General features: G+C 42.9%; 1 protein-coding gene across 3 annotated transcripts in view; it reads right to left on the reverse strand.

Moving 5' to 3' along the window:
- Window positions 1-391: 391 nt before the first annotated feature.
- Window positions 392-18907, reverse strand: part of TANC1 (tetratricopeptide repeat, ankyrin repeat and coiled-coil containing 1) — a 350249-nt gene continuing 331733 nt past the window's right edge. For all 3 annotated transcript variants that reach the window (XM_073634104.1, XM_073634105.1, XM_073634107.1), the window contains 4 exons: window positions 14344-14435; window positions 12988-13134; window positions 11803-11903; window positions 392-6366 (listed from right to left, as the gene is read on the reverse strand). In XM_073634104.1, the coding sequence (XP_073490205.1) occupies window positions 5064-6366; window positions 11803-11903; window positions 12988-13134; window positions 14344-14435 (1643 nt within the window). In that variant the 3' untranslated portion in view covers window positions 392-5063. The remainder of the gene's footprint in view (window positions 6367-11802; window positions 11904-12987; window positions 13135-14343; window positions 14436-18907) is intronic.

Here is an 18907-nt window from a genome sequence, read left to right on the forward strand (position 1 = left end):
AAAAATTGGTTTGGGAAGGAAGGGGGTGAAAATGCCCAGTATTGAACCGGTTAAGTGGTAATCGGCACTCCTATTATGATCCGTGTTCAGCATTTACAAACTGGAGCTAAATGGTACTTTAAAAGCTTTACCAAAGCTCGCTGAAAGCTCTGCAAATGCTTTGTCATAGCTTGCTGTTCATACTGCTCTTACACAAAATGAAGCCCTTGTAAAACAGGCCAAACTGCCCCATAAACATGTGAACAAGCCCTTAGGTAAGTGAACATGCTCTATTCCTTCAGTAAATCAGCTCCATTAGTTTAGGACAGGGTCAAACTAGCACTGGAAGTTCTTGTGTGAAGGTCTCCTATGGACTTTGACTACTTCTAAGAATTCAATACAAACACATCAGTCTATAAAATGTTTTTTTTATTCCTTATGGAAGTACAGTAGATGTGCAAAAAAGATAGCTACAGCCAAATGAAGATAACAAGTTATAAAAATAAATAAGCTATATTGGGACATAACATATCGGTGAATGTCTTGTTAACATTTTTTAATTTTTTTTTACACTGACCTGACACATTACAAGTATATATTAGGCCCCGTTCACTAAAGCAATTTGAAATCATGGGCAGAATCGCCACAATTCTGCCAGTGATTCCAATTCATGGCAGAATGCACAACGCGCATTTGGGTGCCATTATCCTCCATGGCACCCCAACCATGGTGTAATTCTGCCATAATTGCGCTTCTTTTGGGTGACAAATGTGCATAGGGTGACCCATTAAGCTGAATGGGTTGCCCTATGAGCGACATACATTTCTGCATGTAAATCGTGCTTTAAAATTTGCAAGGTCTGAACAGGGCCTTATAGTTGCCAGGAAACCTAAACATTTTGTGTATGTACAGAGAATAAACTTTTGAAACAGTTGCCAAAGAATGCAAAGAAAATTCGGTTTACCCCAAAACTGTAATGCTGAACAGTTAGGAAACAAGAACATATAAATAGAGTCCTCTTAAAGAGAACCAGTCACCTAAGCACCATGAAGGCAACCATTTCATTTGGGTGAATTGGTATTCATAAGATAACCATATGTCTAATGATGGGGGAGAGAACGTCCTCACTGAGCTAATCCAAAAAAAGAAGGTTCCCCCACCAGGACTAGACCACTATTCTAGTAACATTCCAAAATATATAAGCAGTTTCCACCTATACATCTCATGAAATATTATGGTACCATTTCATTACCCATATACAATTCTTCCCTAGAATAGCACCTTAGAGGTGGTTGTTTATACAAAACAAGAGTAAAGTGCGATAACTGCCAGAATGGATATTTGCCATAATCATAGATTAGCTCAGTGCAAAAAACAGCATTGTTGAAGCCTAAAAATGCATGCTATATATATATATATACGGCTAAGTATGAGTTCTTAAAGGTTAAGTATAAGGCCCCTTTCACATGATCGGCCCGCTCGTGATCCGCCTGTCTGTTTTTCAGGCAGATCCGAGTGGGCCACCCATTGACTTCTATGGGCAGGCGGATGTCAGCGGAGATGTGTCCGCTGACACACGGCTGCCATCCGTTCCGACAAGATCCACTTAAAACAGACAGATGGCGATATATTTCGCCATCCGTCCAGCGGATCGGACGAAAAAGGACAGGCTGTCCGTTTTAATCCAACTTTCCCATAGAGAACAGCGGGGCCCTGACAAGTCAGTCCCTGCACAGTGAGCAGAGACGGACCTGTCATCCGCCTGCTCAGCTGGGATCAGCGGAGCGATCCTCCTCGAAGCTATCGGAGTCCGTCCAATGGATCCGCTCCTTGTGAACCCAGTCTTAAAAAAGAGAAATCTACCATGCCCCCAAAACAGACAGACCTCAGATGCACCCTTTGCTATAGGCCCATTATGGCCTATGGAGCTGCAGAGCACATGCCCTAAATCAAAGCGGATGTTGGCTCCTGGTGCTATAGATACCTGGTCAGTGTACACTGCCTCTGAGCCCTGGTTATGTTATATTATTAAGCAGGGTCTAGGCTTGGGATTGGCTTATTTGTCTTTTAATACTACACTTTTCTTTAAAATAACAATAAGGTTATACAATATGTACAAGAGAAAATGAAATCTGATTTTATAAAAAAATGCACATAAATTATATTACAGCTTACCTAACGTGACTCCCCTGCCTGTGTAAAATATAACCGATTAGGATATTCCTGTAAAATATACATTACGTAGCTATATAAGATCTACATTTACCTTAATAACCCTTTTGCTGGCTAACGCAGCAGTACAAAGGTTAACAATGCTCAAAACCACCAAAAAAACAAACCAAAAATATAATAATTATATTAAACCAAGGGAATAGTGTATGTAAATGTAAGTCCTGTACAGCCCCCCAATTCAACTCCTCCTCCTTAACAAATAGGCCACACCCACTTCAAATCCCTATTGAGCTGCTTGTCAGAGCAGCTGAACTAAGTATTCGCAGCCTCTAAGGCACCCTATTGATGAGCAGGGCGAGTAACCCTCTGGATACTGAACAATCACCCCCCTACTATCAATAAAATCATTCAATTATTGCATTCTTCTTCTTTAGACTGCAAGCATTTTTGTTGCCAGGACATTGTAAATATCATAACCAACCAGTCCCCTATGTGCTGAAGGCAGCCTATGGCAGGTTTAAATGGGTTTGCATGCTAAATGAAAATTGGACCTCTGTTTTTGAGTGTGTGTATATATATATATATATTATAATTTATCTCAGGATGTACCTAATAAGGATTATTGTGATAATTAGGAGTTAATTATATTGCATGTGGTTACTATATGGTTTGATTCTTCAAATGTTCTTTAGAACAGGGGTCTCCAAACTTTCTAAACACAGGGACAGTTTACTGTGCTTTAGATTCTCTAGGGGCCGGAATGTGGCCAGTGTGAATAGAAAAAGCTTTGGCATCAATGGAAGTGGATAATGCTTCATCATTAGTATTAGGGCCAATTGTTGGTATCAGGGGAAGGAATACTGCCCTATCATTGGTGTGAGTGGGAAGAATGGTGCTCCAATGTTGGTGTCAGTCTGAGGAATAGCCCCTTGAATTAGGAGGAGGAATAGTGGCAATCGCTGATATCAGGGGAAGGAATAGTGCCCTATCATTGGTGTCAGTGGGAGGAATGGTGCCCCATTGTTGATGTCCAAGGGCTGGATAAAGGCAAGCAAATGGTCGCATCTGACCTCCAGGCTGCAGTTTAGAGACCACTGCTTTAGAATATATGGTGTCCCTTGCTTGATGAAGGAAGTGGTCCAAAAGCTTGCTTGAGGGACACTTATTCTCATTGTACAAGATGGATACATCTCTGAAATAAAGGATGCCAAATTTGAAGTTGTGGAGTGCAACAGTCTTGGACTATTATAGATATATATCTACCATTGATGGGAATCTTTTAAGACACAATCTACCTGAATTGGTCATGAAATATTTTTTTTTTATAATCCACTGCACAACAGAATTTAGATTGATCATAGGGTGGGGCTAGAATTGTGAGCAAATCAGACTCATAGTGTAGTCAATCTAACACAGGGAGTTTGCTAACAGGAGAAAGGATCTGGTAATGCTCCATCATCCAGTCAGCAGAATGGGAGGGAGGGGATGATGTGTTATTGCATACTTGCAGTGAATAAATGTGAAGTCCTGGCTCTGGAGGCTGGACTACAAGACTGGCTGAATTACAGATCTTTTGGTAGGTAAAGCAGTTCTATGTAGCTTGCTGTTGAGGTTCAGCCTGAAGCCAGTACAATGATGATGGAGCTGATCACCTTTTCTAGCCTCATAAATTCCATTAAACTATCTGGCCATATATTTAGAATGCTGTTACAATTCAACTGAAGAAGATTTCCATGTGTGTTAATACATAGAAGATCCAATTTTCAGTTACCACAAAAACCCATTCATCAGTCTTTGGATATTCATCTACTGAATTTAGGGTTATCCCCATCCTACATTCCCAGTCGTAGCATAAGGCACCCGCTAAACGCCAAAGAAACATTTCTAACAATAAAATCATTTTACACGGCTATGCAGATAAAACGATTTTTAAAGGCACCACTGTAATATTATATAACACTGAGATTCCAGTTACGAAGGACTCTGGCAGACTGCATGTCCCATTATTTACATTCAACTGCACCATCATCCACTGCACATGCTGTGTTCCTGAGGAAGACCTAGGACTAAATTCAAGACTGGCACACGCAAAAAGGCGACTCATGGCCATGTACTGCATTACTTCTTTTTTTTTTTTTTTTGATACATAAGTTTTTAAAATGAAGCCATGGAACATACTGCAAACCAGGTAAATGCTTGCTTGACTTGTTTTGACTGCGGATAAAATCATGCTAAAGTACATAAAGATCTGTGAATGTTGGTACATGTTGCCCACAGAATCTCCTAATAAAGAGGAGGATGTGGGATCTTTGCAAACAAAATTCAGAGCTGTGTTTTCCTTTGTACATATGGTAAGGTCTGTTGGTAATGTCCCAAAGAACGAATACATGAAGAGTCCTCTAGGGTTGCTGGGAGTTCCTTATCTGCACCAGGCAGTGAAAGACCCAAATGATGAATCTAGTGCATTAGTTCTGCATCAATAGGTCAGTTTCCTATGGAACTGTTCTATGAATATTTCCAAGCGAGTCACTGTAATCCAGAAGTATCATTAGGTACTGACCAGCAGCCTTTGGCTTTTTCTCACTGAGTCACCAAATCTATATCCATTATAACTTTGCTTTCTGGAAACCCAGCCATTGTTATAGTTGAAGGGTTTGTAAAGAAGCTAAAATACCTCACATAATGTTTAGAAAGTAGTTTTTATTCCAGACTGTTAAAAGATGAAAAACAGTTTTACTGCCAGGAAATCCAGAATCCTTGGGGATTTAACAGTTAAGTGAAGTAAACATTTGTAGGTCCCAGAAACCAATGAAAGATAAGGTAGGAGTGGTCTCCAAAAAGCAAAGTGACCTTTAGTGCTCTAGTAATAGTCTTAAAAAACAAACAAAAAAGCCCCCAAAACAGTGTGCTTGTTACACATTTGACTCTATGAATGATCGCTTTGGTTTCGTTGAGGACATTGAGCCTAATTTGGAGTCTTTTGCCAAAACAGATTGTGACCTCAACATTGCCTCTTGGTATGACTGGGCAACAGCCTTGGAATCTTGAGAGAGGCTGGACGTCTGACACTTTCCATCCTCAAAGTCCTTTGTGTACACTCCATTATGAGTATTCCCTCCATATACATTCGGCATGGTCTTATTCTGATTGCTATAGCTGGTTACCTGCCTAGGAGCAAACTTCTCAAAACCTGCAGATGACCCGGTGCCAGGAGGATTGGGGTTTAAGTCTGTTTGGTTTAGCCAGCTCCGAGCAGACTGAACATTCTGCTGGAAGGATCTGGCGGTTTTGTCCATGATCCCCATGAAGGGTATGTTTCGCGGTCTCTGGTCAGCTGATGCACTTACAATTTGGTTGGGCTTGTTTTCTTTGCTGCGCACATCAGGCCCTTTAACGCCTTCAGAAAAGCTACTGCTTGAGGTCAAACTGTGGGATGCTATTCTTTTGCTTTCTGTTACTGCTGCGGGTTTTTCAGGTGCCGGAAACCCCACTAACCTTTCTGCAGTTTTAGAAACAAAGGAACCTGAAGCCTTATAGGACTGCACAATCTCACTGGGCTGCCTATGGATGACAAGTCCTGATGGAACCTTTTCTGTGTAGGCAGGCCCATGAGCTCCAGAGGATACAGGATGTGTCCCATCTACATTTGGACCTCTCATACTGGCTTGGTTAGATGATGGTCTCAGAGGAAGAGGGCTTGGAGGAGCTAAAGTAGAAGAAGCCTGGGTTTTCAAGGCAGAAAAACTATTGGAAGACCTAGACAGAGATTGCAAGGAATTCATGTGCTGGTTGGTTTTAACTATCTGTGCCTGCTTTGTTGGCCTTTGCACCAGCGCTTGCTGCAGGCATATGTTTTTCCCCGGATGTTCCTCAGATGATTCAGTATGGAATTTCTGGTTAATATATTCCGCAGCTCTATGGTTGTTTGGTACATCCAGTGGCTTTGCGTTTGCTGGGAGCTTGTCTGAAGAGGGACTGTCATCCTCTTGGATCTCCTCAAGGCTCAGATGATTGTCCAGTGTTTCTTCCACAGCTTCATCCTCTTGGTCAGAGTCATTGCTTGGGGGAGGAAGAGGCTGGTTCTGTTTCTGCTGTTGGCTCTTTTGATGCTGTTTGAACTCCTCTTCTACACGGGCCAAAAGCCGCTTTATTTCCTGGTTGTTGGGGCACAATTTCAGAGCCTCATTTAGATCAGCAAGAGCAGCAACAAACTGCCTGTGTAAAAGGAAAACAACAACACATGAATTATTGATATAAAGACACAAGGGAGTCATTTGTAGAATTAGACCTTTTCTTCTACAACAAACAGTTCCCATCAAGTGGAGTCATTTTCCTGATGAAAGCAGGTTAGATTGAACGAAGAATGGTCTGCTGTTGTCATTCAGTTCCATTCACTTTTAACTTGTTTCCATTTAGAAAATTGTTCAAAATTACCCTACTACATAAACATACATTAACATTTAACTTAAAGTACTTTGTGATTATTTTTCTTGGTGCTGGAACAACAAAGAAAACCCATACACCAGCCTAGCTGAGTGCCAAACTGTGTATGGTATATGAACCATGTGCTCACAGTAACATACTGTCAAACCACAGCTTGATTTTGTTTGATTTCTCTGAGCACTATTTTCCTTTTACATTGTTTTTTTTAATGACACATATAGTTACATAGTAGGTGAGGTTGAAAAAAGACACAAGTCCATCCTATGTGTGTGATTATATGTCAGTATTACAGTGTATTTCCCCGTATGTTGTGGTCGTTCAGGTGCTTATCTAACAGTTGTTTGAAACCATCTATGCTCACCGATGAAACCACCGCCTGTGGAAGGGAATACCACATCCTTGCCACTCTTAGGCCCCTTTCACACGATCGGACCGTTCAGGTCCGCCTGTCAATTTTGACGGCGGACCTGAACGGGCGCTCTATGTTAGTCTATGGAGCGTCGGATGTCAGCGGAGACATGTCTGCTGACATCCGACCCGGTCCGATCAGCTGAAAAGCAGACGGATGGCTCTACGTCCAGGTCCGTCGCTGGCGGATCGAATCGGGTGAGATCTGACGAAAACGGACATACTGTCCGTTTTCATCCGATCCCTCCATAGGCGGCAGCGGCGCCTAACAAGCCCCTCTCCGCTCAGTGAGCAGAGAGGGACCTGTCATCCGCCGGCTCAGCGGAGATCAACGGACTGATCTCCCACTGAGCCGGCGGACCGAGGCGGGCTCCGTAGAAACTGAGTCCGCCTTGTGTGAAAGGGGGCTCACAGTAAAGAACCCTCTACGCAGTCTAAGGTTAAACCTCTTTTCTTCTAATTTTAGTGAGTGGCCACGTCTTATTAAACTCCCTTCCACAGAAAAGTTTTTTCCCTATTGCGGGGTCACCAGTAAGGTATATCTAAGCGTCTCTTCTCCAGAGAGAATAAGTTCAGTGCTCGCAACCTTTCCTCACAACTAATGTCCTCCAGACCCTTTATTAGCTTTGTTGCACTTCTCTGTACTCGCTCCATTTCCAGTACATCCTTCCTGAGGACTGGTGCCCAGAACTGGACGGCATACTACAGGTGAAGCCGGACCAGAGTATTGTAGAGCGGGAGAATGATCATTTTATCTCTGGAGTTGATCCCCTTTTTAATGCATGCCAATATTCTGTTTGCTTTGTTAGCAGCAGCTTGGCATTGCATGCCATTGCTGAGCCTATCATCTACTAGGACCCCCAGGTCCTTTTCCATCCTATATTCCCCCAGAGGTTCTCCCCCCAGTGTATAGATTGCATTCATATTTTTGCAACCCAAATGCATTAGTTTACATTTTCCAAATTAAACCTCATTTGCCATGTAGTTGCCCACCCCATTAATTTGTTCAGATCTTCTTGCAAGGTTTCCACATCCTGCGGAAAAGTTATTGCCCTGCTTAGCTTAGCATCGTCCGCAAATACAGAGTTTGAACGGTTTACCCCATCCTCCGTTTATGAACAAATTAAATAGGATTGGTCCCAGCACTTTCTACCCCTGACCATTCTGAGTACTCCCCATTTATCATCACCCTCTGAACACGCCCTTGTAGCCAGTTTTCAATCCATGTACTCACCCTATGGTCCATGCCAACGGACCTTACTTTGTACAGTAAACGTTTATAGGGAACTGTGTCAAATGCTTTCGCAAAATCCAGAAGCCCTGTTTTTTTCTGCAGGTCAGTGCGATATCAGGTGCGACCTGCGACACATCTGTCCGACTTCATGCACAGATGTCTATGCAAGTCGCACCTGAAATTGCAAAAAATAGTGCAGGAACCTTTTTTTCAAATCGGCGCGGCACCGCAAAGTCGGAGTCTCACCAATTTGAACGGTTCCATTGCAGACAATCGGGTGTGACTTGTTATGCGATTTGGAACTGTCAAATTGCATGACAAGGCGCACCAATGTGAATGGGGGTTTAAAGAGTAACTCCACTTTTATTGAGTAAAAACATTAACCTCTGGATGATGTACATTGCATGGACTTTTAACAAACTTTGTTGCAGATTCCTACCTTTTGTTATTCTAAAGAAATAGATGTTTGTCTGTGTCCATTTTTTTGAACGAAAGTGGAGTTACCCTTCAAAGCCACACTGACATTAGACCAAAAAGAGTAAAACTGCTACAGGTATGAAGTGAAGGCACCTAGAGGTTCCAAAAGGCAGCCGAGTGATGGGCAGTTCTGGGTATTATTAGCTCTTGTCACTAAGTCCCACCCCCTTACATTCCTGATAAACTAGAACTAAGATATGTTGGCTTATTGGCCAATTGGTTATTAGCTCTCAGGACTCTGCTGGTGACACTTTCTGCTCTTGAGCTCTAGGTCTGCACACCTGCAGCAGCAGTCAAGAAAGCATTACATGTGTTGGTGTGAAGCTGTACCATTTATTTTGAATAAGACTCCGGTGAACCTGTGTTATAGTGCTTTGATTTACCAAAACAGACAGAAAAAAAAAAACTATCTTGTACAATTATGGCCATCCTAAGGGTGCATTGCCAGCCTTTTAAAAATGAATAGCCTGTCTTATCACAACTCTCTAATGTAGACGGCCCCTAAGGAGCCCCTTTACTGAGAGTACCCGCCACTGCTGACCACCTATCAAAAATCTAGTTGCTTGGGTATCTCTGGGTTCAATATTTTAGCCCCATTCACACTGCACTGTCAAATTTCAGTTTATATGCATTTAGAGGACATTCATAAACTCATATAAATGCATGTAATGATTTTTCATTGGTGTATTTACACTGTGCCTCAAATTGCATTTAGATGCACTCAGTTTAGCTGCCCTTAGAAAAAGTTGAATTCTGTGTATCCGGGATCTGACTGGGAACACTAAACCCAGCTAAATGCAACTAAAAACGTGACCTGGGAGGCATAAGGCTTCAAAGAGATGTATGTTTCGTTTTTTTAAGATTCATACTTACCTAGGTGGATGCTGCATCTGTCCTCCCGGTGTCTTTAACACTGAGAACCAAGCGATCAAAACACCACCAATCGCTCAGTTCTCGCAGCTCCATGAGCAGAGAGCCGGTGACTGTCAGTCACTGGCTCTCTGCTCTGCCCCCCCCCCCCCGTTCACTGGAGCGCTGGGCTGTGAAGAGGAGGGGAGCGGCCGGCTCAGCCTCTCAGCGGCTTGCTGAGAGGCTGAGCCGGGTGCTGGTTCAGGCATGTGGACGGATCCCGACTCCATTGTTGTAATCTTGCCTGAGCCTGGACTGGCTCTGTGACGTCAGCCGACAGCAGGCTTCAGCCTGCTGAAAAATGGGTCACAGGAGTGCAGAATGAACTGCACTCCTGTGATCCACAGGAGAAGTTCAGCCAAATTGCGCTCTTGGCTCCTCCCCCTTCACCAGTGCCCTCAATATCAAGCCGCTTGCTATGGTGGCATTGGTGCGTGCTCGCTCCCCTCTGTGCATCCAAAAGACATATAACCGTGGCTTGCTCCCCCCCTCATTGGCTCTCTGGATGTGATTGATAGCAGTGGGAGCCAATGGCTCCAGCTGCTGTCTCAGCCAATAAGGAAAGAGAGACCTGGGACAGGTGAGGCTCCCATGCACATCACTGGATCAAGAGGGGGCTCATGTGAGTATAACGGGGGCTGTGGGAGGAGCAGCATGTGCATTCTATACCTTCATGTATAGAATGCAAGCCTTTAGAACCACTTTAAAGCTACTGGATCGCCATGACAGCCAGAGAAGTAGAGGTCAGCAATGGCCTTTTTTTATTTTTTATTTGTACAAAGAATGCAGAAGTAGGATTCTAGGTAGGCTGGTATAGAAGCAGGGCAAATGTTGGCGAAATTACACTTTGGAAGTCCCAAAGAGACAGAAGATGTCAGATGAATTCCACCTATACTTTTGTTTCACTTTTTGGTGCACTAGCTCTTTAGTATCCTAGCTGAAATTTTATCCTAACCTATAAAAAAAAGTTACTTGCTCACTAGATTTAGTAAATTGCTACAAATTCATTTATTAATTTAAATAAAAATATCCTTTCAATTTCATTCCTCAGATACAATCTCTAAAACAGTCAAAAAAATGTAAATGTCGCCATACAACCAGCAGATGGGCTATTCTGTTAACTAAACACACCCAGAGCTTTAAAGTGATTGTAAAGGTAAAAATGAAAAAAATAAATAAAACAAACATGTCTATACTTACCTGCTCTGTGCAATGGAATTGCAGAGCATCCGCGAACCTTCTCTTTTCAGGTCCCCCGCCTGCGCTCCTGGCCCCTCCCCTCTGTCCAGTGCCCCCCTGGGAACCATTGACACAGACAGCGGGACTCAGCCCCGCTCCCTTGTCACTGGCTTTTGATTGACAGCACTGGGAGCCAATGGCTCCTGATGCCCCAGCATAGCCAGTGAGACCTGGAAGTGAGGGGAGAGAAGAGCTGTAGATGTGCACAGCGCTGGATCGAATGAGGGCTCAGGAAAGTAAAAAGGGGGGGGGGGGGGTGCTGACACCAAAACATTTTTTACCTTAATGAAAGGAATGACTGAATTCAAATAAAAATGTTTAGGCTTTACAACCACTTTAAGTAAAATTACACATATCCCCTGTAATATGCATTTCATCTTTGGTGAGATATTTTCATTCTTGCAGACTTAGACTAGCCATACATGGCTCCAGTTTTATTTTGTTCAGCCAGTGGGTTGAACGTAAAAAACTGAACCGTTTCCCAATCTACCCAACTGAGGTGGATGGGGGGATCCTCCTCACTGAGCTATTGTGTTCTGGACACGGGGGGGGGGGGGGGAGACTGATGCCCTTGGTTGCAGCCGTTGATTGAGTGGCTTTTTTCCAACAGGTCCATTAAAAAAAAAAGTCAATTGATAGATTGACTTCAGCTGAGCGGCAGCAGCCACCCGTGGTTGAAATTCGACTGATCCCTGCTGAACTGGCCAAATTTTCTTCCATCTATGACCAATATTGAGAAATGCAGATGCGATTGATTTTCTTATTATAGCACAGAGGTCGATCAGGTGGTGATAGCGAAGTTTGATAAAAGCTCTGCTCACATCAATATGTCCAAAACAGTACAATGTAAAAATCTACAAGTGTTTCTAAAATCCCTGCAATTACTATAGTTTACATGAGGAGAACTGGAGTTTCACTCTAATCAAGGAAAGCTGCTTTACCTGCTGTTCCTCTTAGCTCTTGCCCGGGCATAATAGGCTTCATAGCACTTTGGTTTCAGCTCTAGCGCCTTGGTTGCAAGCTCTTCAGCCATGCCAAAGTCCTATACAGGGGGAGAGATGATAATATAACTTGTCAGTAAAGACTTTACTTCTCATTCTGGGTCCAAACGCTTTCATTACCAGGCAATGTTATTTTCATATTATGAGCAATAAACACATATTAGTGCAGTAATGGTTAGAAGTACGTCACCGCAATTGTCAAATCCAACAAGGCAAGTATCAAACATTGGGGTACCAGGATACCGTACCTGAGGCCCCTTCATACCACAAACACTAGGTGAGGGATCTTGTGAACGGGGAGGGTCTGTACCTACATCCACCTGAAAAACAAGCAACATGACCTTCACCAGCCCTTCCAGGTGGAGAGCTCTATTAGCACGGCCCCCGCTTAATATAAAGACGTGGTGGTATTGGGTTAAAAAATACCCTTCCAGTTAATCCCAAATTAATTGCTGTCTGTGCAGATATATTGGGCTGTCTCCAACAGATATCCTCTTGGATATCAAACAGCTAATGATGAATGCTGCGTGATGATAGCTGCATTACATGTATATACGCTGTCCTTGTACAACCACTGACATTGTAACCTGCAACCTTATGTCTTGTAAGTTCAGCTTAGGAGCCAAATGTTTAGGATGATCAGGTCTGGCCATCACTGTGGATGGACAAATCTGAAACAGATTAAATGGCATGTGTATTGGTCTTAACCCATTATATTAGTGTATTGATGACTTTTTTAGAGTAGCAGCTTCAACAAAGTAAAGCTATCGCTTTGCCCAGTCAGGGTAGACTCTTGATAGCCCATCCTCTCCCATTGTGATCACATTTGCCATGTTCCTCTCATCCAGCTTGCCTTCCAGAGGTCTGAGAAAGAAACCCTGTATAAGCTCAGTGTCAGAGCTTACAGAGGACTAAATATTTTGTCCACTGCCTCTGTATGGCAATGCTTGGCCATGGCAACTGGTCACTTAGGAACTGTGTACCCTATATTTGGATGGGGAGGCGGGGACATGTTTCCCCATAACCCTTAAGTACATGGCATTTGGTTGTAATAAATAGAGTGGGGGGAAGCAGGACATAAACATCAAACCTTTCTTTGGGAAACCTGCATTGTACTTTACTTACATTTGTTTTTCGGCGGCATCTGGATAAGTTCAAGTAGAGGGAAACACGCAGTTCATTAAAAGCTTTCATTTCTTCTCCAAAGCCCTCCCGGGGAAACTTCCTGAGAGCATACTGGTACCTCTGTGCAGCCTCTTTCATCTTCCCTTTCTACAGGAAAAAGATCAACAATCAGTGAAGCAGAGGTAACATTTTCTAAACTGGACCAAAATGCAAGATGAACTATTTTCATATTACTGGGTTTAGTAACACTTTAGGGCCCAACGTCAACCAACATTTTTGCTAGTTTTGGACCAAAGAAGGGTTACTACTTCTCTCCCTACTGGGGAAAAGGTTTCCTTAATTCCTGTCCAAGAAACAAACAGGGGAATTAACCAAGCTTCCTGCGCCATTATAATGGTACAGGAAACTGTCAGGAGTGAACTAAGCATATAGACCTGTTTAAAGTCTATTTGTGCCAGTTTCTACTTTAGGGTGAAATTGAAACTAGCGCAGGTCAGCTCCTGATGAACAGAAGAAATACAGTAGTTTTCCATAAAGAAACTTGCTGCAGATTCCCACCAGCAGTGGCCTGTTGTGCGACAGCTCACAATCATCGCTCTACCCCTGTAGTGATTACACTACACAAGCAGAGCCTCCACCTGCCCACTCTGAGCTAAGCATAGAGCAGAGAGATCGGAGAATGCAGCTCAAGCTGTCGTTCTCTGTGCTGTATTAGTCAGGCACACAAGAACAGAGAACTGTGCTCCTAATTCACAAAGGGGCTTGTGCCACTCTTGTTAATTAGGAGCAGCCACTGCTGTTTTTTTATGTTTAGGAGAGTGGTACAAGCATGGTGCTTGCATTACTCGTTAATTCCTCCAAGAGTGTCAGTGGGGACAGAGACTAAACAAAATGTCTTTTTTAGTGGAGTCTAGAAAGATTGCAGATTATCAAGTGTTTATTGCTATCTATTTCTTCCTGTCCCAGAGTCACAGGAAGAGAAAAGGAAGGGAAATCTCCCTAACAGGCTTTCACACAACCTTGACAACGTTGTATTTCCCATCATAACCAAAACTAAGAGCTAAAAACTAAGCAAATGTGGGTTGATTTAATAAGAAGGGTAGTTTGGGGTAGATTTTCTTTCAAGAGGTTTCTGATGAAGTGACTGCATTTTTAGGAATGCTGGCTCCATCTACAAAATGCCTGCTTGCATGTTGAATGATTAAAACAGATGTGAATGTCTGGGCATTCTTCACAAGGGATATCTGCAATTCGCAGAAAAGTCATCATTTTTAATGTGTTGTAATTCTTACATGTATAGGGAAACCCATATGACGCATGAATACGTAGGTCACAAAAAAAAAGTAATGAACTTACTCTGTACAAGATATTGCCTTCATCCATTAACTTTTGCAGGAGAATGATCAGGATGTCTGGTTTAGATGTTGCCATTGCCCAAGCTGCATTTCCTGTAAGGAAAAAGTTCAATAAATGAGTTAAAAAATGGTCTCCAAACCCAGAAAATGTTATTTGCTTAACTGAAATAATCACATTAAGAGACGATGCTCAGGGAGATACAGTTCAACAATCCCTTGTTGGAAATTGGTTTAACATGGGCTAATTGGTATGGAAGGTGCTGCCAAAGAGGTTTAAAAAACCAAATGTAGCTCCCCTACCAACAGTTCCATCACAACACCAGTAATTTTGGATATGAACTTGATTTCACATGGTCCCTTTTTCTCCCATGGGTTGGAATCAATGCTCTGAACAGCTTAGGCTGGCCATACATTATACAATTTTCTCATTCAATTTCCTTTAGATTTACCTTCAACTATGTAGTGCAAGGGCCTGCCGATAGCCTACAAATTGAAAGTGGTATGGAGTAATAAAGCGCTGCTATGTGTGTTAAACAGTGTTATACCAAAACAGAACAGCTTCACCATGTAGGGTCGGTTCACACATGGGCAACACGACTTTAGCGCGACTTTGTACCGCGACTTCAACGCGGCTTCAGCGCGACTTTAGCGCGACTTCAGCGCGACTTCGGCAAATTACGAGGCGACTTGAAGTCGCCTCCATGACAGGCGACTTCGCCTGTGGCCAATCACCTCTCTGGGAGGGAGGGGGGGAGGGAGGGGTTTTCTCTGCAAAGTCGCTTGACTTTACAGAGAGATCCGACTTGCAGGCGACTTACATTGAGTTGAATGGGTACAAGTCGCCTACAAGTCGGATAGAAGTAGTACAGGAGTCTTTTCTGAAGTCGGAGCGACTTCAGTAGTGTCAATTAAGACGCTCCCATTGCCTACCATGTTAACCTAAATGCAAAGCGACTAGGGGCGACTTGAGGGCGTACAAGTCGGATCCCAAGTCGCCCCAGTGTGAACCGACCCTTAGAAAGTGGTCTTTAGCACTATATAATTGGTTAATTAGATACTGGTGCGCTTATTCCAACATAGATCAAAAACATAAAACATACAAAATATAATCAAATATTGCACAGAGTCCCATAAGTGAATAAAAGAAATCCTCTTGATTGGAAAAAAAGTCACTATTTTTAACCTAAGTGTTCATCCAAAGAAACTTTTCAGTGACAAAGTGACACCACCTCCAACACCGGGTGCAATGCCCGCTCACCTTGGGAAGCGACCCCACTGGGTCTAATTGCAATTTAAGATATACCAATCTCAGAGAGTCCAGGCACGGCCGTGCTGTTGTGTCAAATCTTTTCAGAATATCCTTGACTATGGAAACACCAACTGATCTCTGGGGTGACTGCGGTCAGGTGTATCCAGGCACAGTCTTCCCTTCTCCCCCGATATGCAGCTCCCTCTCCAGCCGGTGTTGGATGTAAGACTGAGCGAGCGTATCTCCTGTATCCCTGATCCGTGCGCACGCTCTGCTCCTCACATACTGCACATGTGCGGTGTTTGCTGCACGCTCCCGATCACTGCTCCCTTACAAAGTAACACAAAGCCCTATGACTGATACAAAAGAGACTGATTTACTAAAGGAGTAGAGGCTGTTCACTTAAACAAGTCAATGGATCACTCAAAGGTAACATTTTCAGGTACCCTTTGTGTGATCCATTGACTTGTTTAGTAAATCAATCACTTTTGTATCAGTCGTAGGGCTTTGTGTTACTTTGTAAGGGAGCAGTGATCGGGAGTGAGCAGCAAACACCGCACATGTGCAGTATGTGAGGTGCAGAGCGTGCGCACCGATCAGGGATACAGGAGATACGCTCGCTCTGTCTAACATCCAACACCGGCTGGAGAGGGAGCTGGATATCGGGGGAGAAAAGAAGACGGTGCCTGGACACACCTGACCACAGTCACCCCAGAGATCAATTGGTGTTTCCATAGTCAAACATATTCTGAAAAGATTTGACACAGCAGCAGGGCCGTGCCTGGACTCTCTGAGATTGTTATATCTTAAAAGCGCAACTAGATCGAGTGGGGTCACTTCCCAAGGTGAGCGGGCATTGCACCCGGTGTTGTAGGTGGTGTCACTTTGTCACTGAAAAGTTTCTTTGGGGGATCCCTAGGGGTGCACTCAACTCCAACCCTTCCCCCACCCTTTCTTCTCTTCCTCATTTCCCCCCTTTACTTTTCTTACTCTTTCCTTTCTTCTCTGGTTTGTTTTTGCAGGTTTTCCTGCTTTATGTCGTTGTCCTAACGCTATATACGAAGGATCAAGATCTGATATCTGAATTATTAGTCATAAAGGCAGAGGGGTGTGGGGTGGGAGCCTTCCCGTCCACAGTGTAGATCCCAAATGGGGTGGATGGTTGGGTTCCTGACGTCACGCCTTCTCTCCAAGCAATACAAGAGAGGTGTGGAAATAGCTCTAGAGACAACGAACATATAAAGAAAGATAATTATATATCCAAACTTATGATGCTCTACACTCTGACTAGATATATATGTGAGTAAAGGGAACGTAACCGGCCATGAGCAGCCGGATAGACGTATGCACCTCATCCAGAGAGAAGATAGAGATGACAGTCTGTTTATAGGATCCTTGCAGGCCATCTTGGCCGAGATATGCTTCCCCCCCCTTTTTTCTTCTTCTATTTTTGTACTCAAAGAATATTTGTTGTGTATCTTGTACATGCTTTTTTTAATAAAAATCATTGGAAAAGAAACGTTTCTTTGGATGCGCACTTTATGATCACTTTGGAAAAAAGTCACTATTTTTAACCTATCAAGAGCATTTCTTTTATTCACTTATGGAACGCTGTGCAATATTTGATTGTATTTTTTATGTTTTATATACAAATTGAAAGTGTTAGGTTTGACTTCCTATTATATGGTTTTGGTAAATCTAAAGGAAAATTGTACAAGAAAACTGTATAATGTATGGCTAGCCTTACTCTAAATGCATCTCTTCAATACATCTGTAATCGGCGGTGCGGGCAGCAGTAAAGATGTGTATAGAATACCTCCTTTGCATGGGGCACATTTTTCACTATTCCTATTTTGGTGGCAGCATTGCTTTAAAACTATTGCTGAGATGTTTTATTTAAAGGGCCCCTATACAGTCAGATTTGAAGAATGGACAGATATTTATTAAAGCTGACATCAGAGTGACTTTGCTGCTATATATACACAATGCATTTTACATGGTTTCCTATTTTTGATTGCGGTATCTATGTAACATACACAAACAATAATAGTCCAAAGTCTGATAGTAGTGAGCGTGACCTCAGTATTACTTTACTAATAAATCAGGTGTCAGCATAGCGTTTGTCGCTTCCTTGAGTTCAGAGCGAGATTGTACAGATGTGTTTGATACAATAAGACAGCAGGACAGGAAAATTACATCAGCTTCCTCCAAGTGACACTTCATGTCATTAAATATGTAATTACAAATGGTGATCAGACATCATTATTTTGCCGCACTATGTCTGCAATCACATTTCTATATTTATATACAGCTGCACAATGGCTGACTAATACGTTTCTTTAGGTCGAAAGTTAGAACTTTTCAAGCACACCTGACAAGCTGTTAAAACACAGCTGGAACATATAGAGGACCTATTTCTTCTGATAAAAACATTTGTAAATTAACGAGTAAAGTCTTGGACACCCTTAGGCCCCTTTTCACACCGGCGTTCCATTTCATTCATCCGTTCAGTCACATTTTTTTGTTAGTAAATCAGATGAAAAACGGATCTGGACTCCAGTTTTTACATTCCTTGTGTACATCCGTTTTCTAATGAACCCCCCCAAGCACCTGTCCCCATGTTGATGGCCAGTAGTTGTGGGGGTCTTGCAGGCAGGGGGATTATCAGAATCTGAAAGCCCCCTTTAGGTTGGGGGCCCCCAGGTCCCAGCCCATCCCCTATGTGAATGAGTAATGCAGTGTTTCTCAACCTTTTTTCAGACAAGGCACCCCTTTCAAATTTTGGACAGTCTCGAGGCACCCTCCACAATTATAAACAGTCTTGCGGCACCCCACTCTAAAATGTAAAAACGATTAATAGTAGTTTATTAGTTTTACATAATGCAGAAAATCAATACACTTAAGACACCCAACGTTACAGGTGATTTATTCTTTCAAAGCAAATACTAGTACTGACTAGTATTCCAGGGTTTCTCTTCTCCCTCAGTATTTCTCCATCGCTTAGCTAATGAGACCCCAAGCTGATGGAGAGAGGCAAGGGAGGACCAAACAAGGATGATATGCAGGCAACTGACATCCTCCCTATCAACTGATAATGCCATTGATCATTAGCAGGTTGGCAGCTAGAAGGTTGTAATGATGCACAATGAAAACCTGTGGCTTTCGTGTAACTAAAAAGGTAGGTTTCATCCACCCACCAGCTTGTATACAATTGTAGGGCAATTTTTAGGCATTTTGCCAAGGCACCCCTGATTGAAAAAGGCTGGAGGTAATGGTACATAGTACCCTTACTCATTTACCAAAAAGGGTAAAAACT

This window comes from Aquarana catesbeiana, linkage group LG06 (genome assembly GCF_042186555.1).
Source record: "Aquarana catesbeiana isolate 2022-GZ linkage group LG06, ASM4218655v1, whole genome shotgun sequence".
Taxonomy (NCBI): Eukaryota; Metazoa; Chordata; class Amphibia; order Anura; family Ranidae; genus Aquarana; species Aquarana catesbeiana.